This window comes from Uranotaenia lowii, chromosome 3, assembly GCF_029784155.1.
Source record: "Uranotaenia lowii strain MFRU-FL chromosome 3, ASM2978415v1, whole genome shotgun sequence".
Taxonomy (NCBI): domain Eukaryota; kingdom Metazoa; phylum Arthropoda; class Insecta; order Diptera; family Culicidae; genus Uranotaenia; species Uranotaenia lowii.
In genome coordinates, this window is record NC_073693.1 from 88,135,501 (window position 1) to 88,160,938 (window position 25,438).

A 25,438-nucleotide genomic window follows, 5' to 3' on the forward strand; every position below is an offset into this window, starting at 1 on the left:
TTTAAGTGTTCCAAAAAGTTTTTGGAAGTCTGCAATTACATTAATAAAATATTAATTTCATTTTGTTTTTGCATTTTTTTCTTTGCTTTTATGTATAGTAACACCAAAATTTTGCCCGGTTTTTGCCCGGTTTTTGGATTTGAAAAATGGAAATCCATGCCCGGATTTTGCCAGGTTGTTTTTGAAAAAATGCCCGGAATTGCTAGGCCCGGATGGGAGTGGATAAAATTCTGGCAACCTTAGTTTATATAGTATATATAGTTTAACTTTTTATATAGTTTATACCTAGTACAACTTTTTTTTAAATTTTCCTTATACATACATTTTTCATGCGAAATGTTATAGAGAAATTTTGAAAAGTTTTGCCATTAATTCAGGCATAAAATATTTTTCTTTTAAATATCCAGTAAAACAAATTATTATTTGAAGAAGTTTTGACATATTAAATTGTAAGAATTGATAGTTTGAAGTTTCAGGAAATGATTATTAGTTGAAAGTCGAAAAACCTACTCTTTAACCTTCCTTTACGGTTAACAAAAGAAACATTAGCCGGTAAGGGTAATATAGACCCGGATTACTATTTTGGTTGTATTTTCAAAACTGCTGAACCGATTTTCAAAAATTATACCATTTTGGAATCTTTTATATGTTCACTACCTTTTTCTGATGAAAAAGATTCATTATAATGTTGTTGGTGTTTGAAAATTTAGGAAAAAAAGATGCGTTTTTGCATAAAGATCGTGACCATTCCGGTTGAGTATTGAAATTTCACTAAACTTTGGCTGATTTAAAGATTTATTCAAAACAAAAAAAAAGTTTCTGGTTTCTGATGTCATATGTCATGAACAGAAAAATTAGAAAAAATTAAAAATACTTGATTTTCTTCTTGAAAAACCGTCGTTTTTTTACTGAATAATTAGCTAATATTCATAAAACTGAGCTGATTATCTATTTATTCTATAAAAACACGAAAACCAATGTAAACAAACCAAATGAAATTTTTGGGATATTTTTATCAAATTAAGAACCGCGAGAAACATTCAACGAAAGATTCCATAAATTCGCTGAACCTTATTTCAACCAAAAATGGATTCAATAAGAAAATTTCAAATTCTAAAATTAATCTAAGTGTCATATCTGATTTCTTATAGTATAATTTAAACATTAAATTTCACATTTCAGAGGTGTTGTGCTCAGGGTAGCAAAAGGCGTGAAGAAAAAGTCTATATACTTCAGATTTGTTCTTCATTATGTTTAAATTCTATGATTTAGTACAAGAATTGGTCACCTACTCAGTCTCATCATTATTAATTTTCACTATCGGAATTGAATGTTATTGAACAGAATAGCAATAATTTTTCATTAAAATTCCTTAATCCTCATATAACTACAGTTAAAATATCATTTAAAAAAATTTATGGGAACTTTTCAAATAACTAGCAGTAAAACCAAGCCCTCTTATTATTTCAAAATCAGCTCAGCTTATCTGAATTCATAACAATCAAAAGTTTTTCAATACGACTTCGAAAAAATGAGTTATCTTTGATGCAAAACTCCCATTTTTTAAAGACTTTTTGGCTTTAAGGTCTTTTTCTGAAGGCCAAAAATTCCAAGCTCATTTTTTTCAGAAACATCTTAAAGCAAACATTTTGAAAATTTCAGTGTTTATCAAAATCGGTTCAGAAGTATTGATTTTATAACCAAAACAATAATCCGGGCCAATATGACACTAACCGCCTAATTGTCCTTTTTTGCTGGGTGACTCTGTAACCCTTTTCAAAAATCTAAAAATGAAAAATTGTAGAGTTCTTTATTTTAGAAAAAGTCAGAAAATTTCATGTATCTAACTTCAACCGTTCCTGAGATATCGTTCCGAGAAAGTGCTGTTTGGGTCACATAGACCCTAACCGCAAAGGAAGGTTAATTTTGTAATTCGACGATTTGCGGATTCTTAATAAATGATTTTTCCCATTCTATGATAATAAGTGAAATGAATATGTATTTAAAAAAATGCACTTGCTTCGTTAGCTTTAACTATAGCCATAATTTGAAAGCATTTACTCAACTTAGGTTGGAATGAGTACAAAAACACATTCACTTTAAATATATTTACTTCAGATTTAAAAATAAATATCTCAATCGAATTCTTTGACCCTCAAACCGCTCGAAAATAGTAAAAGCAATTGCTAATGCTTTATTTATATCGTTAAATAATAATAACCTATGTTAGAAAAGTTTTGTCTACTTTAAATTAAAGTTTCCTGCGGAAATTAGTATTATAGCACTGATTTTAATGACCTTTCATTATATTCAAATTGTTTGTTCAAAGCCCGAATTTCAACATTTTTAAAACATGTTGCGTCACCTAATGAATGGCCACTATATGAAACAAGCCAGCCCATTATCACGTCCTGGTTTGCTTCGAGTCCGTTGCAAATGGGGGAATGGCCAGTTGCCATTGGACCAGAACGAGGGCGCATAAATTCTCTCTCACTTTAGGACGATGCCGTTTAAGTGTGACGGCCTAATTAATGCTAATTTGCTGCCATTTGTAGGGTCATTATGGCAACGTTGCCGGACCGGTGTTTGTCCGGTCCGTTTTTCGGTGAAAATTTCCAGTGTCGTTCATTAATTCGCATTGTAATGCTGCAAATTTCTAACGCGCAAAAATTTTGTAAATTTCGCAGAAAACTCGGTCCCTGGACACGACGGAGAAAACTGCCCCACCACCTGGAGTCCGACAATTCCGGCCGATCCTCTCGCTGGACAATGCCAAACCGCTCGCCAAACCATTCGAAGCTTCGTCCGGAACGCCAACTTCCGCTCCTGTGACGTTGTTTGGCAGTGTTGCCAGTCATCATAACAACAGCAACAACAATAACAACAGCAGTAGCAACCACACGGCCAGCAGTAGTGAATCAAACATCACGGGGGGAAGCGAAAATGGTCCAGCCACTAGGACGTCCTCTAATGATAGCAGCGATGTGGCAACCGGAAGGGCAACGGCATCTTCCGGAAGTACTGCCGCAAGTCCGCCCACCAGTGGAGGAGAACCAACGGCCGTCATCGGCCTCGGTGGTGTTAAGCAGCAAATCTCGCCCACCCAAAGTGACCGGAGCAGCACCGGAAGCAAGGATCAATCCGGGGAGAATCTCAGCGACAACCTTTTCAAGAATGGAGTAGCCGATTTGGGTGAGTGGTCTTAATGAACCTGAATAACTTTTTTCTGCATCCTTCCTTCCTGTTTCTAACGAAAAAAAAATCGCTTTCCGTTCCTCCCACAGAATCACCTCAGACGACGAAAATTCGGCTGGAAAACGAACGGATGAAGACGGAAATTAGTCGATTGAAGAAGCTGCTGGAAAGATCGCCGGATGGGGCCGTCGGTGGCATCGAGCTGCTTTCCGACAGTAACAGCTTCGATGCACACTCGACCGACGACAGCGGAAGTCGGGTGGAAAAGCTGGAAAACGAGCTGAGGATTTCCAAAGAGCTTATTCAGAGTAAGTGGTTTGTAAAAGAACAAATTTATGTCGCCAAGCAGAGAAAACTACCTGCAATCAATTGAGTTTTTGTGACTGTTTATCGATTAAGTTTAGATGTAGGATTTCTAAAAATAGACGAGGCCTCAGAGTTCTGAGATTTGCAGTTAATTTCCAAGCTTAGATGTATCTTTACGAGGATTCGAACAATGTTGTTTTTTTTTTAACAAAAATACTGCATTTTGGCTTTCTTAAAGTAATTTAAAAAAAAAAGCATGAGTAACTCAATCACTTACTTCCAGTTCAGAGGTGCCAGGATGAATCAGGCTATGTCCTGATTTTCGAAAGACCGACCTTATTTTTTATATTGTCCTGATTTGTCCTTATTTTTGAAAAATAGATTTTAAAATGTACTTAAATGTTCTGATTTGATAAAAAATATCGAAATGGTTATTATATGCATAGTTAAGTTATCAGAATAACCTCTCAAATAAAGAAAAAAAAAAAGGTATCAGAATATCGATCAAATCTGTAATAAAATTGTTTAATCGATAATAATGTTCGGTTCAGATGATATAAAAATGATGTTTTTCCATATAAACTGCAAGTCAACCAAGATTCTGCTCGACTCAGTGCATAAATTAAGGCGTCTACAGTATATATATTACAGCTTAAATTGTGCAATTCGAACAGAATTTGTGATGTCTTGAAAAATCATTATGTTTCTTCATGCTGTTCTGATTTTAAAAAAAAACCATCCCTACTCCAATGGGTAATCACACAATGTTTTAACTAATGGTGGGCAAAACCTGCGAAAAAAGGCTCTCATATTTATTTTTTAGGCTTACATCATGTAAGTAATCCATTTTAAAGACACACCCCAAGCTTTACACTTAAACTTGAAAACTCATGAACTCTTGATTTTTTCTGAAATTTTTTGGTCTAAATAGTTCAGAAGGATAACGAGACTCACTAGAATGTTTACGTTTTTCGATCAAACGGATAGTTTTTAAAATACACGGATTTGTAACTGCCCGGATTCTAAATGATCATTGCCGTTAAATTTGTGTTTTTTTTCATGTTCAGAAAAAAAATTGTTTTAACTCATATAAGTTTCAAAAATTATGGATAAAATATACAAAACTAATTATGAATAACAATTCCAAAACACATTTTCAAGTATTTTCTATTGATGATGCGAACTGAAAATCAAGAATCCTAAACTAGATACATAATGCGAACTATAAAAACAGAAATACAATTTAGATTTTGATAATAGAGAACCAGAACACTGAGATGAGATTAATCTTTTAAAATTCAGTATACAGAAATGAATTTCAATCATCAACTGTAAAAATTTGGAAATCTATAGCAAAATTTTATACCGGGGATTAATTTTTGAGGTTTTGGCGTCAGTCGTCAGTTCTGAGTAAAGATTGTTCATTTTGAATAATCTTACACAATCGTCAAAATTTGATTAAGAATTCAAAATTTGAGGGTAGAGTAGAACACCTTGCTTGCTTTTCCTGGACCCCTATAAGGGGGGGGGGGGGGTGAACTTTCAAAACCCACCCGGTTCCTGGGGGCCATGCCTTTAGTTTACAGTTATATTCACTTTTCCTTCTATCTTAGCGAATTGTACGTCGTGCGTTTGGGTAGCCAAGCGTTTAGCGTGGTAAGACAGTAATCGCTGGTCCACTACTGGCATAAGTTCGATTCCCTTTCCGGTGTTGGGTGTTAAATGTTGATCTAAAGTTTTCCACGTTTATCCAGTCTGAAAAAAGCCTATTACGGGTTAGACGGTGTGTATCTTTAAAAATAAAAATAAAAAGAAACTGAGTGGTGATGGCAATTAAGTGTATACTCCCAGAAAAAAATAGTTGAAGTATAGTAGCCAAACAACCTTATTCACCTTTTAAACTTTTTTCAATTTTTCATCCTATGAAAAATCAAAACAAAATGAGAGAATTCAGAAGGTCAGAAGTAAAGCATACTGTGGGCGAAGCACGATTAGTACCACTTTGAGCTTTGCTTGTTGACATATGAACGATTGAAAATCTTCAAAAAAAAATTCCAATATTTGTTTCAAATCGTTCAACGGATAAATCATGAGCATAAGTTTTTTTATGAAGCAATTGGCGTTGAGGCCAAAAAATGAAGAAAAAAGTGCGGAATAAAAATGAAACACATATGTTTTTCTACCAAAATCGAGATTATTTCTTAAAATTTACTATGGAAAATTAATAAGGAAGGTGTTCTAAAGGAATTTGACATTTGAGCTTTAATACCACATTGATTAATGTCTTCATTAACATGCCGTGAAATGATGGAAAAAAGCGATCTGGGATAGTTTTGAATCAGAAAAATACCAGGTTAGAATTCAAAAACATTGTTTTGATTTTGAATATCAAATTTTTTTATGAATGAAGTGTAAATTTTAACAACTTTCTAAAATAATTTAAAACAAATATGTGGATTGAATTTTTTCGCAATAAGCATAGAACGTTTTGAAATTAACAAATACTCCTTCAGTGTGTGTGTGTGTGTTTTTTTTTTAAATTTTATGAGTGACAGTCCAAAGGGGGGTGATTATTTTAATAGGAAATTTCAATGAATTTTAATGTACGCCAAGATAATATAATACATGGCCGTAGGAACGGCTGGTTTTGGGGGTTAAACCCCCCCCCCCCCCCCCCTCCATGAGGGTCCAGAAAAGCGAGCGAAGTATTCTACTGTACACTAAAATTTTGAAATTTTTTATCAAATTTTGATCATTGAATAAGGTTATCCAAGCTTAGCAATCTTGACTAAAAGATAATGCTAAAAACTCATCTCAGGCTCAGAGTTCTGCTACAGTTTTTTTAAATTTTCTTCCTTATTGATAGAAACTCGTTTTGAATGTTAGATTTTACATGAAATTCATCTCAGTCGAGAGGTTCTGATTCCATATTATAAAATTTTTAATTGCATTCTGTTTTCATATTACGAATTTTGTATCTATTTATGTACTCTTGGTTTTCGGTTCGAATCATCATTTGAAAACAGATGTAAAAAGCTATTTTTCAATCATTTAAATTTGGTTTTGCATTTCATTCAAAATTTGATTCTTATTTTTTTTAAACTTATTTGTATTTTTAATATTTAGATAATAATTCTCCAAACATGGAAAAAATAAAATAAAAGTAGAAACCATCCTCAGTTTATCTCTGATATTCATTAGAAGTTTTTAATTTAATTTAATGATTAATGGCATTAATGGCATTAGAAGTTTCAAACTCCATTTTTTGAAATCCCATTTTAAAAAAGGATCTTATGCAAAATTTAAAATTAAATTCTGAGTTCAGGTGCAGAGTTTAGATTTAGAATTTATATTCAAAATTCAGGTTTAGATTCAGCACGTAAATGAGTTTCACAACCATGATAAAAATATCAAGATGACTATTACGTTGGGAAATTCAAACTGCAAGAGATCGAATCATTATAATTTTGGGTTGTTAGTTACATTTCAAAATCCTAAATTTTTCACCAAGTCATTATGAGTACATGATTCTTCATAAAATTACAAGTTTAAAGTAAAATTTGAGTTTATTTTGCCATTAAATTTTAAAAAACTTATTTCTACAGGTTGCACCATCAGGATGTATTTGATATTTATTTCGAATAACCCCACCAATTTCAGTTGATTTAAAAAAACAAAAAACTTTCTTTTAGAAAATTTCACGTCATTTATTCCAAACCGGGTTTAGAATACGACATCGATAAAATGTCCATCTCTATTTGATACACAGAAGCAGCTCTTTTGCAGGAATTCTGCTTAATATTGACCAGCATTTCAGGCTTTTTGCCTAAAGTTCATCGGGTTTCTTGGATTTGCTGGCGTAAACTTTACTTTGCAAATTTATCCCCACAAATGCTGACGAATAGAAACCTGGCAATTTGCTACAGCCCCTTTTTAAAAGAAATTCGTCACCAAACTACGGATCGTCTTGTTTGTAGGCGCTTAGTTCCTGTCATATTTGCAACGAAAGCACGCATAGTTTTCATAGTTGAACAAATTTTTTTTAAAGAAAAGCGCTACAATTTTAGCGCGCTATTTAGCTGTGTATCGACTAAAAGCTAAAATGGTACTTAATTACGATTCTAAACTGTGTTCATCTTTCAAAATCGGCTGGAAATGGCAGAGTTATTCGACAATAAAATCGGTTACATCCTGTTGGCACACGCTGTGTATTTAAAAAAAATCATTCACAGGATTTTAATTATGGAATTGATTTTCAATGGCAAATATTTTCTAACATCTTTTTGATGTATTGTTTAACATTATTTATGTTTCAGTTTTTCAAATGCCAAACTTCTAACTAAAATTTCAAATTTGGAATGAATTAGCAAGAATCAGATTTGAGCCGTAAAATAATAATCTATTTCTTCTACTTTTGAAAGCTCGACTCATACTGAAGGCTTTCTTTAGAAAAATTTCAAATCAAATAAGCCTTACTAACCTTATTTTTGAGTTAATTTAAATATTTCTAGTTTCGTTTTTTGTTACTTATGGATTTCTTATATAAATATAGCTTACCATTTTTAAGATTTAGTGATATATTTTCAAAATTTTCTATTTAATACAAAAAGCTGTTAAGGTGAAAGAACTTAAAAATAAATAACCAAATAGTTTAAAAACAATTCTTTTTAATTTCACTACAGCGTAAATAAAATCGTCTTCAAAATCTGCAAACATGGCGGTCCCTACCGCCCCCTTGGGGGCGCTGAATGCTTCCAGAGGGGCGGTGATCTAAATTTTGAAATCTGAGGAGCGTTGGTAGGGCTCAAGGGGGCGTTGAGGTCGTAATCTACATTTTTACATATAACGAAAAATGTAGATTTCAAATAACACCGGCAGGTTCGATGCAAAACAATGAAATAATGTCACAGAAATAAATATAATATAATAGTTTCAAAACAAAGTTATCTTAAACTTCACAGAGCTCCCCAAGCTAATTACACTAGTTTACAGCATTTTTGAACTCAGTAAACAGAAGGTCATTTCCAATGTAAAATCGGGCGCTGAATTTGAAAATGAAATTCAAAAAAATCTCAGTAGAACCGTTTTTGAGCTATGCTCCAAATATGAAATTTCGAAAAAATTAAAAAAGTTCTTGTACTTAGATTGAAATATCTCGGACGGCATAACAGTAATTTGAAATCCCTCTTTTGCATGTTGAAGGTGATTAGGTTTTCTATCGATCATCTGAACACTGTTTTTGCGTTTGACCAACAGTATTGTTGATATTAGTGACTTTATGAGAAAAAAAATTATAAAAAACGCCTCCCTATGGTCAGATCTTCCTGAAACTGTGTGGCATGTGACCTTCTGGTAAGCTAATAAATAATTTTGACTTGGAGCGAGTGAGATTTATCATGTTTCATTCTTCCTATACTATGATAAGTGTACTGCGGTTTGTTAAATTATTAAAAACTCCAAAATTTTCAGTTATGGTAAAGTAGCCATAACTTCTTCAATTTTCAACCGATTTTGATAAATAACCACTTGAAATCTTTGTTTTAAATTGACATTTCAGCGCAAAAGAAAATCAGATTTTTTAAATGCTACCATCGAGTCTAAAACCTTCGTTGAAACAAAATTTTCTCTAAAAAAATGCGTTTTTTATAATTTTTTTTCTCATAAAGTCACTAATATCAACAATACTGTTGGTCAAACGCAAAAACAGTGTTCAGATGATCGATAGAAAACCTAATCACCTTCAATATGCAAAAGAGGGATTTCAAATTACTGTTATGCCGTCCGAGATATTTTAATCTAAGTACAAGAACTTTTTTAATTTTTTCGAAATTTCATATTTGGAGCATAGCTCACACACGGTTCTACTGAGATTTTTTTGAATTTCATTTTCGAATTCAGCGCCCGATTTTACATTAAAAATGTTGGTCAGTTAATCAAGTTCACGATTTTTTTTTAAATTTTGTAAACTAGTGTTATTATTCCAGTATCGTTATTTTTTTTTTTCTTAAAAAGTGTCTGAAAGAAATTTTTTAATTGTCACAGATTTTGTATTCGCTCTACATGTTGGTTTTGTTTTGTAATTTTATTTTGGGTTATACTAAAAAAGTTTTATTTAAGGGGGGGGTAGGGTCTAACGGGTATAAAAAAAACACCATTTTCACGATTTTTTCTAGAGCTATTGTTCAAACAAATGTATTCAAATTTTTTGCATTATACAAAGCATTGTTAAAAGAACATTTAGTAATTTTTTCGTAGAAAAATATTGAAAAATGAGCCGGTGACGGAGCACTTTCGAGGATGCCTTTTAGAAAACAGGATTTGCGGTGGACACTGTATCTCAGCACAGAATCATCTGAAGTCAAAAAATCAGAGCAAAATATTTTTAATAGATGTTTTTCTGGACCCCAACGTTTTTATTTAAATTAAAAAATGTTTTATGAAATTTGTGGCTGTTTGAAGTAAAAACTACGATTTTTCACGAAAAAATCTGCCATTTTTCACCTGTAAAATCTCCCCAAAGTAAAAACAACAAAAAACAAAAACGTTGGGGTCTGGTATTTTATATGTAGAAAATATGTTCCAAATTTGAAAAGAATCGGATAAGTAGTTTTCAAATGACGATGTCCACGGACTTTAAAAATGTGCTTTCGAGAAAAACGCGTTTGAAGTTTCTGCTCTTGCTTTCTTGCAGTATTAGATAGGAGGAGCTAAAGGCCAATAACTTCTACAGTTTTGTTTCAATTCACTTGAAAATTTGACACAACATTCTTGAAATGTTTTACAATAAGAAAATAAAAAAAAAATAAAAAAATCGATTTTTTGAAAGTGTTAGACCTAAATTTAAAGGGGGGGGAGCGTTGAGCTTAAAAATTTTGCAAAAGTGGGCGGTGTGTAAAAAAAGTTTGAAAACCACTCATTTAATCCGACTACGAGTAACGATGTTAACGACCTTTTACTTGCTTTAGTTGGAATTACGATTCGCAGTAACGCTTTAAATGACTAGTAATATAATTTTAAATGCGATTTTATGTTTGCTGGGCATGGAAAAGCACAATTTAGATATCATCTGAACCAAAGATTGTCATCGGTTCAGCTATTTTATTACAGGTTGTTTGATTTCCTAATAGTTTAAATATAAATTTCATGAAAATAAATAGATATTTTTAAAAATCATATATATTTCAAAGAATATTTTTCAAAATCCAGAACAATTCAGGACACTTTAAAAAATCAGGACAGTCTCTCGTAAATCAGGACAAATCATGAAAAATCAGGACACCTGGCACCTCTTCCTGTGTATGTCAAAGATAATTTTCCGTTTAATTCAATTGTACATGTAGATTGGAGGACTTTCCGGATTCGGTTCCGCTCAATTTAAATAAAAGGATTCCCCTGACCAACTCGTAATCCGTTGTTCATGTCACCATCTGTAATCAACATTTTTTTATAATATCACCACTCGTTGAAGATATATGTATGTTAATTTTCAAAACTGACCGTTTACAGACTTTCCATTCTCGCGGAGGTAGAGATCCGGGTTACTTCAGTGTCAGAAAGGATATTATTCAAAGAACCAAATCTCGCCGGGACTTGAATGAAGGAACACTGGTATTGAACTTTCTGAAGATTCTCCTGATGTTGGATGATGAACCTTTTGAGCATTCGCCTGATCTTCGATCAGGCGCCCACAAGTTACTCTGACCAGAAGTCAAATTCCAATTATTACGATGCTTTCGTTAAATCGGATGAAAGCTGGAAAAAATAAATACAGTTAAAACGATATTTTTATTTAATTTAGAAGTTATGATTACGTACTTACTCAAAACATTCTGGAGTTTAGTTTTCTATCCCTTGTACAGTAGTTTTTTATCCCTCAGGTACAAACTAATGAGCTCAGAAACACATCAGCCGTTCTTTTTTGCTGCATTCTATTTTACCGGCAGCTATAGATTTACTTCCTCCAAGTCTAAACAAGTACCGAAAACTAAACGGACAAAGCTACTGGATTTTCCTTTATATTTCTAAAAGCGCTACAAGCTTATAAAATTCATTGTATTTTCTAGTATTGTCGGATATCGACGAACTTATAGAAAGTGTTGGATTTTTTAATATTTTTTACTGAATTTACCATTAGTATCAATCAGTTAATGAACTCATCAGTCGTAAATGAGTAAATTCACGTCACAAAAAAACTTTTTAATTTTTCGAGGAAACTTTTAAATTTTCTAACAAAAAGAATAAAAATCTTCTTTGAAAATCACAAAACAATTCTGAAACACTAAATTTTATAGAAATCGGTAGAGATCTAGCTGAGTTACAACAGCGCAAATGAGTAAATTTACGTCACAAAATTTGTAAAAATGTATGATCGAAATATGCTCTGAAACCAGTCTTGATCCTCGAAATGATCGGACTTTTACAAATCAAACTTACACCCGTAGAAGAGGTTGTAGAAATTCAATGCCTATTAAGCAAATCTCTGTGTCGAAAATGCGCAGAAAAGTGTACTTTGCCAAAGATGATATGATTGGTGTTTGCACATCATGTGCGGTGCAACCACTATTATCGCCCACCACTTTAGCTTGTCGTTGTTAGCTATCGCTAACGCAACGGACCGTCCCTGAATGCACTCATCGAAGTATGAGTGCAGCAGCTACATTTTTGTGGTTCCCACATTTGCAGATCCTTCCAGGATCCAATTCTTGGCCAAGTTGAGTTTGAGAAAATAAAAATGGAAATAGAAAATAGAATTAAATAGAATAGAAAAATTATTGGCCTACTTTCCGTGCCAGTAGTCACCGACAGAATAATTTTTTGCAGTTGGCAGAGTGCGCAACCAGAAAATTTCTTTTAAAAAAAATTAGGTATAAGAGTGAGATGCTCGATGTGCTAAATTACTTCTACGGATACAGATTATTCGAATGTCGTGGTATTGGCGATTTGCAGCTAGAAACGACTCTCAGAGGGCACTGCGATTGAAATGATGATGTTATCGATTCAAACGTCATTCCTCATAGTATTTTTTCAAAACATTAAAGAAATTTGCAAAATTTCGTTATTCAAAGAAATGCTAGTTAAGATAGGGTTGGTGAATAAGGTAAGAAAAAGTTATGTTCTCAATTGTTAATAGTTTTTAAAATCAGTTAATTCTTATATCTCTGATAATTTTTAGTTTTCTGTAAAAAAAATGTGCCGTTCCAAATTGAAACAGCCCGGAGTTCCAAAGCTATCATGTTTCCCGTTCAATCTTCGGAATCAAGACATGGAATGGAGCAAGATTTTTGATTGTCTTGCTAGAAACCGCTCGTAGTCAATTATTTCCAAGTATTTGGAAGATGACGATTTCTTTGCAGGTAAAATTTTTCCCCATTCGTAACATTGATCGGCTTTGAAAATTTATAAATTTATGAAACTTAACATTTTAGATGCTTGAAGAAATAACTCGGTCAAAAAACCAACTGCATTTTTTGATTGCTTATCGCAGATTGCAGGAAAGCGAAAATTAGTCTGCTCTTCCAAAGTCTAACTGATCCAAGGAATTGAAAGCAAGTGCTCAAAGTTGACATCGTTTGGAATGATCTACCTTATGTTTTATTGAAATTTATTGACACACGTTATTCCAATAAACTTTTTTTTAACATTTTATTCTATCTTTACATCATGCTCGAGCATCGTCCGTAGACAAAAGCTCTACTTTTCGGAACATAAAAAAAAATTATTGAAAACCTTTTATAATATAGGGTATCAAATTACCGAATCAAAACTGGTAAAAATACCAAACATATAGCAATTTGTATTCACTGCCAGGTTAAAAATCTGCTATCATCACCCTTTTGTTAGTACCGTAAGTGAAAATCAGTTGGCGCTGCATGTCAAAAAGTTTTGCTGCAAATCGCCAATAGAGAGTCACTTCAAGGATATGAAGTTTGAGACTGCTGGCCACGCTAAAACTTGTTCGTGCTTAGCATTCTGATATGATTTACATGTGATAATATTAGTGATTGGACCAAAGTACCAAAAGAAATCCTATAAGCTTGCTGAATGTTTTGGCAGTACTCTAACGACTTGATCACGGGAGCATTGATTTGACTTATCTGCATTTATATTGTTCGATACCTTTAAAGGCTTAAATTTTACGATAACAAGGTATTGAGCATATAAGAGACTGATTTTGCAGATATCCCGTACTGAAATTCTTTCTGCTCCAGAATTACTAGCTATTAAGAGCTAGCTAAATTGCTATGATTTCAATCTCCTTAGAAATCAATTGTATACATGTTTAGTCACTGTTTGAAATTCCGATTAAGATTCAATATTTAACTGTCTACCAATTTATCAATTTTCGTCCATAACTTAAAATGTACCTCTCGAACGCCAATGTCGTCTAGCGGATAGGCTAGCGCGAATCTAGTTTTGGTATGCCAGGCGTACTAGGTTTAATTCCCGGTATCGCAAGAAAACTTTTGGGTTCGAATCCCATAAGTGGCCGACAGTAAGATGTGTTTTCTTTTATAACTGGCTATATAATAAGAATGTGCAATCAGTCTCCAAATACGACTCACACATACACATAAAAGAATTCATTACATGACAATTCACACGAAGCCATGGTATCGGGTATGTGGTGATTTGCATTGAAGATTAGCCGAACTCATGATCTAAAGAATGCAATTCAGTGCATACGTTGGCGAAACTGCGCTGAATCCGTGCACCCATGGTAGTTTATCTACATGTATGTTTAACTTCAAATGTACCTCTCATCATCTACAGGTCTCAAGGTGGAGCGCAAAAAGCTTCGCTCGGACAAGAACGATCTGCTGTCGCAGGTCAAGCAGCTGTGCTCTTCGCTGCAGGACAAGGAAGCAGAGCTGCGGAATTTCATACGCAATTTTGAACAACGGATACGCGAATCGGAAAACAGCACTGCGCAGCAGAGTTCCGAGCGGGAACGGGAACGGTGGTCTCTGCTCAAACATGCAAGGGATGAAGCGGAACGTTCGATAGCCTTGGCCGCCCAGCTCAATGCTCGGGACATTCAGCTACAACGGACACAGGAACAGTTACAGGAAGCCCGCCGGCAACTCTCGGGGTGTATGTCGGACCAGGAGAGTTTGGTATCGGCTGCCCCACTGACTCCACCTTCGGGGCTGATGAGTCACACTCAAACGACGGCCGGAGGTTACTCCAATATTAGCGGGACTCCGGGAGATCGTGGGTCCTGTAGTGCGGATTCCGGAGTAAGAGGTAGGTTGAAGGTTTAGTTTTGTCTAGATACTTATGGTTTGTAGTGAGAGTGGTAGTTAACAAACACCCCTGTGCACTGATCAGAACTCATTGCAGGAAGCAGCGATCGGGAGAGTGCCGCCGGTGATTTGAATCTCAGCGATGGACCCTGTGAAAATGGACCCTGTATCCAGGTGGACTCCGATAGCGTATCCCTAGTCTCTAGTCATCACAATATGTACCAATGTAAGGTTATTTTTTTTTTAAATGAGAACATATTTTGAGGTTATTTTATGTATCTACAGATGGAACTCCAAAGGAACGTAGTCCAACTCTGTCTCCCTTGAACGCCGGAGCTTACTCACGATCAGTGGATACAGCAGCACTGTCAAAGTAATGTCAAATTTCACATCTTTTTAAAATCAGAGAATTCTAATTTTAATTTCCTTTACTCGTAACAGCTCATTCCGCTCGGTGGAACAACTGGGATCGCCGGTGGACAACGAAAACCAAACATTTTCGAGAAGACTGCAACAGCAACAATCTCAACAATCATCATCGTCACAATCAACCAAGACTGGTGGTGCCGGAAGTAGCCTGACGGGACGTTCCGGGCGTGGCGGCACCTGGGGTAGTATATCGCGAGTATTCATCAGAAACCGTAACCGTAACAAAAGCAATCCGGTTCCGGATACGGCGGCCAGTGACTTCCAATGGAGTCCGCTGACGGAGGAAGGTTATGCCGAGAAGTTGAGATTACTGCGGGAAGCATCCTCGCTTCCAATGGAACGCTGGAGAGCGCCACAGGTACTCGCTTGGCTAGAAGTGGCTCTCGGAATGCCTCAGTATGCGGCCCGTTGTGCTGAGAATGTCAAAAGCGGTAAAGTTTTGTTGGAGCTGAACGACGCCGAGCTGGAAAGTGGTCTAGGAACGAGCCATCCCATGCACCGGAAGAAACTTAGACTGGCGATAGAGGAACAACGGCGTCCGGATTTGGTTCGGTATACCACCATCGGTCAACTTGGGCATACGTAAGTCAAAAGGAGTCATCTACGTAATCAGAGGAATAAATTTAAATAATTTTCATTATTCTAACCTCCAATAGTTGGGTCGCCTCCGAGTGGCTTCCGGATATTGGGCTTCCGCAGTATGGAGAATCTTTCCTGCACTCGCTGGTGGACGCACGTATGTTGGATACGTTGTCGAAGAAGGAGCTCGAGAAATATCTCGGTGTCACGAGAAAATTCCATCAGGCCAGCATTGTCCATGGTGAGTGTGAAATAATGTTTAGATTTATTCTTATATATGTAGCTACTGTTTTTTTTTTAATATTTTTATGATTCGAAAATATATTATCAAAACTTCATTCAAGAAAAGTTTTGTTCAAGTTACAAATATATTAAAAAATTTCAGTGATAATTTTTTTTTAATTTTATTTAATTTTTTTTTTTTTTAATTCAGTGGTGCTATTTATAGTCGCTCTCTGTAATCTTCACCTACATTCCAGCAATTTGTAGATTGTTCAGTTTAAACAAAACTGTTTAAGCCCTCAAAAAATGTTATCGGAAATATGTGGTTTCTTGGAAGTTTGACAAAATTTTATAAGTAATTAGACCTTCAACTGTAAGCGTATTCGTTTCGTGCAGAAGCAACCTATAACCAAGGAAGAAGTTGCAAAATTTCAATACCGCTCGGCGCTAACTCAATGCCAAAAATGCACTAAAACTTGCATCGAACCAAAGATGATATGATTGGAAAGCACTAGGGGACATAAGAGCATAACGAGCACCCGGGGCATAATAAGCACTCCTTTTTTCTACAAAAGTCGTATTTTCCTTAAATTTATTAATGAGGATTTGTTTCATACTTCCTATAATATTAATTTAACAGCAAAAAAGAAATCTCTTTATCATCTTTACAGAAAGATTTTTAAAAAACCAAGTAGGGTCTCCAAGTGACAAAAATCTTATAATTTTTAAACTCCGGAAAATAAGCTCTTATGATCTTTAAGCCACAGCCCGTGGTTTAGAGGATAGCCTTCAAGTCCTCTAAGCCAGCTGGCATGAGATCGAATCCCGGTCACGACACACATAGTACACTTTCTGTGGGTGGGTGGTTTTAGCATTCGTAAGATGCTAGCCATAATATCCTTTAAAGATATACGCTTAGAAATAAGAGAAGGAAATCTCTTCGACGATTTTTGCTATGACATTTTTGCTTAAAGAATGCATGAGAAAAAATAATAAAATATTTTTCCTTTATTTTAAGAGGCTTTCAGCCTTTGGCTGATTCGTCTCTGAAGGTATTCATATTCAAAATATTTTTTTTTTTTAACGATGTTGATTATCCATTTTCAGTTCCTTTACATAAATAGTTTTTCGTGTCAAACAGAAACTTTTGAAAATACATTCAAAATTCTTTCAAATGGTGATTTAGATTTTTATAAAGAATCCTTCAGTAACAAAATAATAAAACATACTTTCATCGATGGTTTAAATCTTAAAATTGGTATTATATCTGGTGAACTTAGCTTAAGGTTGCCAGAAGTTCTCCTGCACGTATCTAGGTCGGGCAAGTCCGGGCAAAAACGAGATATTTTATGCAAAACCTGACCATTCCGGGCATTCTATTTCCTAATTTTCAAACCGATATTCAGACAATAACAGGGTCAATTTAAAAAAATCCAGGAAAATCAAAAAGAAAAACATTTCAGTCATTATTCTTACATCTATTCAATTAACTAGATTTTAAATCGTATTTCAGGCTACTAGAAATCGGATATCTATGTTATTTTTTCTAATAAACCCAGCACAAAAATTTCATTTTTGGGCGAAAAAAATTCAATGTTATATTTTTTTTTTTTTGCTAAAAATTAGAATAAATCCGAAAAAAATCAGGATTTAATTCAAGGAAACTTGAACATCCAAGCAAGATCTTTGCTAATTTTTTTTTTTAAATTAAATATCCGGGTAAAAACAGGTAAAACCGGGCACTCTGGCCAAATTCATATGCTTATTTGATTTTCACTTGCAATAAGTTTTTCTCCAGAAAGACTTCAATTATCAAAAAAGAGCTTATTCTATGCTCAAATCAAATAAGCTAAATTTAACAGTTTTGAACAAATTCAAAGATTTTAACCATCCATGAAAATCAAATCCAATTTTCAAGTAAGAGTGATTGATTAAAATTTTTCGATTCGAACCGGATTCATGCTAACTCTAACCTAGTTAAAGATTTTAGTTTGGGATTTGGCTCTTGTAAAAATTGCAATATAAATAATAATGAATAACTCACCAAAAACATTTGGATTACAAATTTAGTACACAGAGTCCAGAAAAAATAAATTTTGAATTGAAGTTGCCTCCTCAAATCGCTTTTCGAACTTTTCAAAGATTAATTTAAAAATCATGATCGATGTAAACAAGAAGATTTAAAATAATAAAAATTAGTGAAACCTACCATGTTTTACTTATTAAAAATTAAGATTTATAGAATTTAAAAAAAATGTGTTTTCTGATTTTGATTTAAAGAACAAAAACAGCCTTATTTAAAAAAAACAAAAACCTGAATAGTAGGACCATACAGTTTGTTGAAATTATATAAACATTAATATTCAATATGTAGATAAAAATATATTTTTTCAAGCATTTGAAAATAACAAAAAATTAAAATTATTATAAAAAACTGAATTTATTAAATTGAATTGATTATTCCAGGAAACAGCGTTTTAAGTGCCCTTTTTATGACTGATTTAGATGAATTTTGATTCCTTGTCTGAAATCTTTTGTCGGATTTTGTCTATCATCACTTGTTTTGTTGATTCAGAATTTAACTGATTTTGAATTTATCAATAATCCTTTTAATTAAAGAATACTGTTTAGTTTGCATATTTTAATATCAGAAATACAGTGATCTAAAGAAAGTAAAATTCTTCATTTTATCATAACAAGTTTTTCTAAAAAAACTCAATGAAGATTTAAAAAAGGTTTAATTTCATTTGACAGATTTGGCGGTTTGCTATAAACAATTTCGGAAATTCAATTTGGTTCAATTTTTTTTTAAATATGTCAAAATTTGTATTTTACAGCATAGCAAAAAATAATCAAGAAGAAAATTTTTATTACTTTTGTTTTCAGAGTTAAAAACAACATGCGGTCTTCGGCAAATTTGATCATTAAATAAATATTTTTTTTCAAAACTTTTGTAATGTTTAACAGTTTTGTCAGAAAAGTGCTAAAATTTGAAGAATTTACCTCAATCAAATATGTCAATCAATACTTCTGTCAATTTTGCCAAATTTGTCAATTTTTCTATTATGTCAATTTTGTCAATTTTGTCAATTTCGTCAATTTTGTCAATTTTGTCAATTTTGTCAATTTTGTCAATTTTGTCAATTTTGTCAATTTTGTCAATTTTTTCAATTTTGTCAAATTTGTCAATTTTGTCAATTTTGTCAATTTTGTCAATTTTGTCAATTTTGTCAATTTTGTCAATTTTGTCAATTTTGTCAATTTTGTCAATTTTGTCAATTTTGTCAATTTTGTCAATTTTGTCAATTTTGTCAATTTTGTCAATTTTGTCAATTTTGTCAATTTTGTCAATTTTGTCAATTTTGTCAATTTTGTCAATTTTGTCAATTTTGTCAATTTTGTCAATTTTGTCAATTTTGTCAATTTTGTCAATTTTGTCAATTTTGTCAATTTTGTCAATTTTGTCAATTTTGTCCATTTTGTCAATTTTGTCAATTTTGTCAATTTTGTTAATTTTGTCAATTTTGTCAATTTTGTCAATTTTGTCAATTTTGTCAATTTTGTCAATTTTGTCAATTTTGTCAATTTTGTCAATTTTGTCAATTTTGTCAATTTTGTCAATTTTGTCAATTTTGTCAATTTTGTCAATTTTGTCAATTTTGTCAATTTTGTCAATTTTGTCAATTTTGTCAATTTTGTCAATTTTGTCAATTTTGTCAATTTTGTCAATTTTGTCAATTTTGTCAATTTTGTCAATTTTGTCAATTTTGTCAATTTTGTCAATTTTGTCAATTTTGTCAATTTTGTCAATTTTGTCAATTTTGTCAATTTTGTCAATTTTGTCAATTTTGTCAATTTTGTCAATTTTGTCAATTTTGTCAATTTTGTCAATTTTGTCAATTTTGTCAATTTTGTCAATTTTGTCAATTTTGTCAATTTTGTCAATTTTGTCAATTTTGTCAATTTTGTCAAATTTGTCAATTTTGTCAATTTTGTCAATTTTGTCAATTTTGTCAATTTTGTCAATTTTGTCAATTTTGTCAATTTTGTCAATTTTGTCAATTTTGTCAATTTTGTCAATTTTGTCAATTTTGTCAATTTTGTCAATTTTGTCAATTTTGTCAATTTTGTCAATTTTGTCAATTTTGTCAATTTTGTCAATTTTGTCAATTTTGTCAATTTTGTCAATTTTGTCAATTTTGTCAATTTTGTAAATTTTTTCAATTTTGTCAATATCGTAAATTTTGTCAATATCGTAAATTTTGTCAATTCTGACCATTTTGTCAGTTTTGTCAATTCTGTCAATTTTGTCAATTTTTCTCTTTGCATTTTGTCAATTTTGTCAGTTGTGTCAATACTGTCAATTTTTGTTTACCTATTTTAAAAGTTATTTCAAAACACGAAACCTGAGAGAGAAAAACTAAAAAATATTTGGATTCAGGGCACCTAAATTAATCTAAATCAGCTCATAAATTCTTTGTATCTCTAAAATATGAGTTTTTTGCCTTGTATAATTTATTTTAACCCTTGTGAAAGTAAAGTTGAGCATTTAGAAGAACAAGAATCACAAAATAAAATTAAGGCCAAAATTGGTTTTTTGGAAAATATTTCAATTTAGCAAATTCGTAAAGACACGTGATTAGCTATGAAGTAATGGATATTACGTTTTAGTTTTTTTGTTGTGTTTATTCTGTTGACCAACGTGAGTAGGGAAAGCCTGGCACATAGCTTCCATCTTATTGATGTGTTCAAAGAGAGTTTAGATAAATGAATTTTGAAGATGAAATGGTTGGTTTAAAATTCTGAACTTATTAAGTTATATTTCTTGAATAAAACCCATTCTTAAGACGAGATAGGGTTTTTGAGTGTCAAAATTAGAATTGCAAAGCAACATTTTGGAGGAATTTTGCAACTTAAAATTTACAATCCATAGTTTCAATAAAGTATCTCAAAATGATACATATTAGGCATACAAATATTTAGGACTAAATTCCGCCGGAGCGACATGATTGATAACACTTATTTTTAAATAACTTTTTAGATCAAATAATTTCCCATTTAAATCGTGACAACGATTTAGTGTTAGGTAAGCTTACAAAAATCTGAGAAAAAATTTAATTCTGTTATTCTGCGAATTGAGATTTTTGGCTTTCAGATTTATTCTGATTTCTATATAAAACGGATGGAAAATATGATAAAGGTAATTTATCATTTTATTTCCAGGCATTCACGTACTCCGAATAATGAAATACGACCGCCAAGCCCTAGCGATGAGGCGACTCCAGTCGGAAAATGTGGACACCGATCCGATCGTTTGGACCAACCAGCGCTTCATCCGTTGGGCCCGGTCTATAGACCTCGGCGAGTATGCTGACAACTTGAAAGGTACTATGTTTGTGAACATAAACTGAGAAAAATTATACAATATTCATTTTAAAATGTTTCTCATTATTATCTTATTTTCAAATTTTAACAGACAGCGGAGTTCATGGTGGTCTGGTGGTTTTGGAACCATCCTTCTCTGGAGAAACCATGGCCACAGCTCTCGGTATTCCCCCGTCGAAAAACATCATCCGACGTCATTTGGCCACAGAATTTGAGACGCTCATACTACCAGCCAGGTGAGTTGAACTTCGATTATAAATCTTCAATCCTCTTACCCCCACTTAGTGCAAATCGCTACGCGTAACATGATTTAATCGAGCATAACCTTGTAACGACCCATTTCGACCATTTCTTTCTTTCTCTATTTCGTACCACTAAACCACCACCAACCAAAAAAAAAATAATGTCCGTCCGATAATCGCGCTAATTGATCCCGTCAACCGTATCCAATTTGGTCGATCGAAATTCATCCTCGTTACAATCTATCGAAAACCGTGTCCTATCAAAACGCTATGTAAATACGGTTCGAACAAAAAAAAACATTCTTCAACCTTCATTCTGCGCGCGATCAATCCATCAATCATGGCGCCCACCTACGAAAAACCCCTCTCAAACTTCCAAAAACGAAAAAAAATCGAACCAAAAAACTTCCAGGTACGTGATATTCTGTCAGATGGAGGAATATCCGCCGGATAGCTCCCGAGCATCTTCCACCACCATGCACAAAAGCTCGATTAGATAAGCTTTTCGGCCACAGAATCAGCTATATAGTTACTTAATATAATAAAAAAAATCAAACCCACGCAAGCAAGCGATTACCGTAAAACGTATTCCAAGCCCAACACCAATCAAATAGTCTGTAAATTAGGATCCCACCACCTTCCACAAAACAAACTAGACTAGAGCCAAATTCACTTTTTGATTCACCATAACCAACAAAAAAGCGAATCCCTCAATCACCCCACCCACAAGTAGTTGCGTGGATCAATTGTCCTCCGATTTTCCCCCATTCTCCAAAAACCGGAAGCCGAAACTGCGCGCCGCCATCTAATGCGTTATCACGAACTAAATCTCGCACCCCGGCTAGAGACAAACTGAGAGATAGTTAACTACAGCAACTTCACTATTAAATAGAGGATTCCTGCGAGACACCCCTTCGTCCGTAAATCAGACTCATCCCGAGAAAAAACATACCAAAAGTTATAATACTCATATCACAATCACAATGTATAGTGTGTATATGCGTCTCTCGATATTTGCCCCGCCACAATGCATTTTGCCCACGTGTACATTTGCTGTAGGTATGCAATAAAGCAAAACGAAAAAAAAATGAAAAAATAATACACCCTCAACCCCCATTTTGGAAGAGTAGTCCATTGATTCATACATTCAAACCAAACATACAGTTTCTCCCCTGTTGCTTATTGGATGCCCAGCTCGATGTGTGTGTGTGTGATCCCTCCTCCCCCCAGACAATTTTCGGATGGCGCTATCCGGCAGTGAAATTGATGCTATCTTCTTGTGGGAATTCCTGGTGGGCTTTTTGAATCGGTGAAAATGAACGATGAGTTTTATCACGTTTTATGGGGTTTTGGTTTATAAAATTATGGTTTAAATTTCTAAATCTTTGTGTACATTGAAGTTAAAAATTATATGGAAGGATTCATACAACTATTACATTGTTTGTGTTAAATTTTTAATAATACGGTTTGTAGCTATGGTAGTAAGCTTCAAAAATTTCTTAGCACATTTTGCTGAGAGAAAAGATGCCATCCATAGTACCACACTGTTCTGTAATCTGAAGGTCACATTTCTTTGAAAAATATCCACCCGAAAGTGGTCTACCAAAGGATCCAAACAAAGCATAAGACTGTCTTTTTAACCCTCCAAAGCTGTTCGGGTCAATATGAGCCGAAGCGTTCATTTCAAATATCTTTATCATCATTCCAATATTCTGAAGAACTGGTTATTTTGACAGACCAAGTATGTTCTATGAAAATAATGATCAAATTAACGACAACAAATAAAATTTGAGTTTTGGAAATCGGTTCATTGGGAAATGAAATACAGCTAAGAAAAGCCAACATTAGATGTCGTTTTTTTAAAGTAAGATTTTTTTCTACCGGAAGATCTGAGATAGCGGTAAAAACATTCATTGGACCCCAACATATCTATACATTGTCGAATAGATGGATGTTTGACATTCAAACATCAATGAAACACTTCAATACAGGAAAGCTGTCAGAAGTTATGAGTATTTTAAAAATAAAATTGATTTTTCGGACTTTTTACTTTCTGAACTAGTTTCTGATATCCTGGTTACAATTCTTATGAATTTCAATTCAGAGATTCACTCAGACACGTCTTTCACTCACAAGACTAGATTAATGGCTGACTTTGTTTTGTTTGTTTTGCCGAGTGTTGTCAAAATAACAAACGTTCCCATAGACATTTATTTTATTTTATTTATCTTCAGTGTTGCCAAATACAACTATTATTTTATATTATTTTTAGTTAAATTTGGTTTATTTTCGTACATCCTTCAACTCATCCTTACATTTCTTCTCACCTCTATTCTCAATTAAAACTTTTTACGCGTCGATTTTTGTTATTCTTTTTTCTTTGGAACAAAATGATATTTACCAAATACCCTTAATTTTTATTCCATATTTCACATCTTTATTCTCCATCCTACAAATTTCATTTAATTTCTGCTTATCCGTCATCTCATTTCTACATTCCTTCTCAACTCTATTCTCAAAAGAACCTTTCTAAAAAACAAAATTTTATATACTAAGTATCCCTCATCTCAATTCTACATTCCATTCTCATCAAAAGCTTTGAGAATCTTAAAATTTCTTTTATTTTCTGCATATTTTTAATCTAATCCGAAAATATTATTCACAAATGCCTTCCCAATTCGTGCTTTCTCTGCCGCTCTGCTTTTGTTTACCAGAGCCGGAACAATCCGCAAAAAAAACAACATTCTTAGCAACAGCTTTCTCAAACTGTGCTTTTCTTGCCACTCTGTCTCTGTTTACCAGAGCCGGAATAATTCGGTAGTATTCTTAGAAACAGCCTTCCCAACCAGAACAAACAATCAGCAGCAGAAGCGTTAGAAATCCAATTTAAAATAAAAAATCAGAAGCAGCAGTCTTAAAAATCAGCGCTTCCTAAGTCAATCCTGTCTTTTTCCACCAGAAGGCCACATCAAAACAAAAAATCAGCAACAGCAGCCTTAAAATCTGTACTTTCTTAGCCAATTCCGTGTTTTTTTCACCGGAAGGCCAATTCGAAGCAGACAATCAGCAACAGCAGCCTTAAAAAACTGCACTTCCAAAGCCAATTCCATCTTTCTCCACCGGAAGGCCAAATCAAAGCAAACAATCATCAAAAGCACTCTTAAAAAATCTGCATTTCCTTAGTCAATTCCGTCTTTTTCCACCGGAGAACCAAATCAAAGTAAACAATCAGCAGAAACTGCCTGAAAATCTGCGCTTCCAAATCCAATCCATCTTTTTCCACAGGAAGGCCAAATCAAAACAAACAATCAGCAGCAGCAGCTTTAAAATCTACACTTCCTAAGCCAATTCCGTCTTTTTCCACCGGATGGGCAAATCATAGCAAACAATCAGCCGCAACAGTCATATGATCTGCGCTTCCAAAGCCAATACCGTCTTTATCCATCGGAAAGCCAAATCATAACAAACAATAAGCAGCAGCTGCCTTAGAAATCTGCGCTTCTTTAGCCATGTTACGTTGAAAAAGTTTCCTCAAAGCAGCGTTTAGTTTTAAGCAGCTTGAAGCTAAAATATAATTATTTTATTTCATTATTTGGCGTTTAATATAACTAAACTAACACTTACATTTAGTAACTTCTTCCTCGGACAATCACAACAATTATTGCCGGTGTTTGAAGTCAAATACTTTTGAAGGTTAAATTTCTTCACTGGCCTGATTTGAGAGTAAATAGTTTAATAATTTCAGTCGATCATGTTAACTAACATCGTACTTACAGATAGTATCGTTAATAACAATTTGAATAAGCCAGATACTTTGCACAGTAATCAGGAATATGT

At 33.6% G+C, this 25,438-nt stretch overlaps 1 protein-coding gene across 10 annotated transcripts in view; it reads left to right on the forward strand.

Annotated features, from left to right (window-relative positions):
• The window catches only part of LOC129755639 (kazrin), a 322,166-nt gene that overhangs the window by 162,212 nt on the left and 134,516 nt on the right, over window positions 1–25,438 (forward strand). For 7 of the 10 annotated variants that reach the window (XM_055752232.1, XM_055752237.1, XM_055752238.1 and 4 more), the window contains 9 exons: window positions 2,688–3,192; window positions 3,285–3,503; window positions 14,272–14,745; window positions 14,830–14,970; window positions 15,030–15,117; window positions 15,186–15,755; window positions 15,830–15,993; window positions 21,198–21,359; window positions 21,451–21,595. In XM_055752232.1, the coding sequence (XP_055608207.1) occupies window positions 2,688–3,192; window positions 3,285–3,503; window positions 14,272–14,745; window positions 14,830–14,970; window positions 15,030–15,117; window positions 15,186–15,755; window positions 15,830–15,993; window positions 21,198–21,359; window positions 21,451–21,595 (2,468 nt within the window). Of the gene's footprint in view, window positions 1–2,687; window positions 3,193–3,284; window positions 3,504–14,271; window positions 14,746–14,829; window positions 14,971–15,029; window positions 15,118–15,185; window positions 15,756–15,829; window positions 15,994–21,197; window positions 21,360–21,450; window positions 21,596–22,013; window positions 22,410–25,438 lie in introns of those variants that run through there. The other 3 variants (XM_055752240.1, XM_055752242.1, XM_055752236.1) reach the window with 3 other exon arrangements.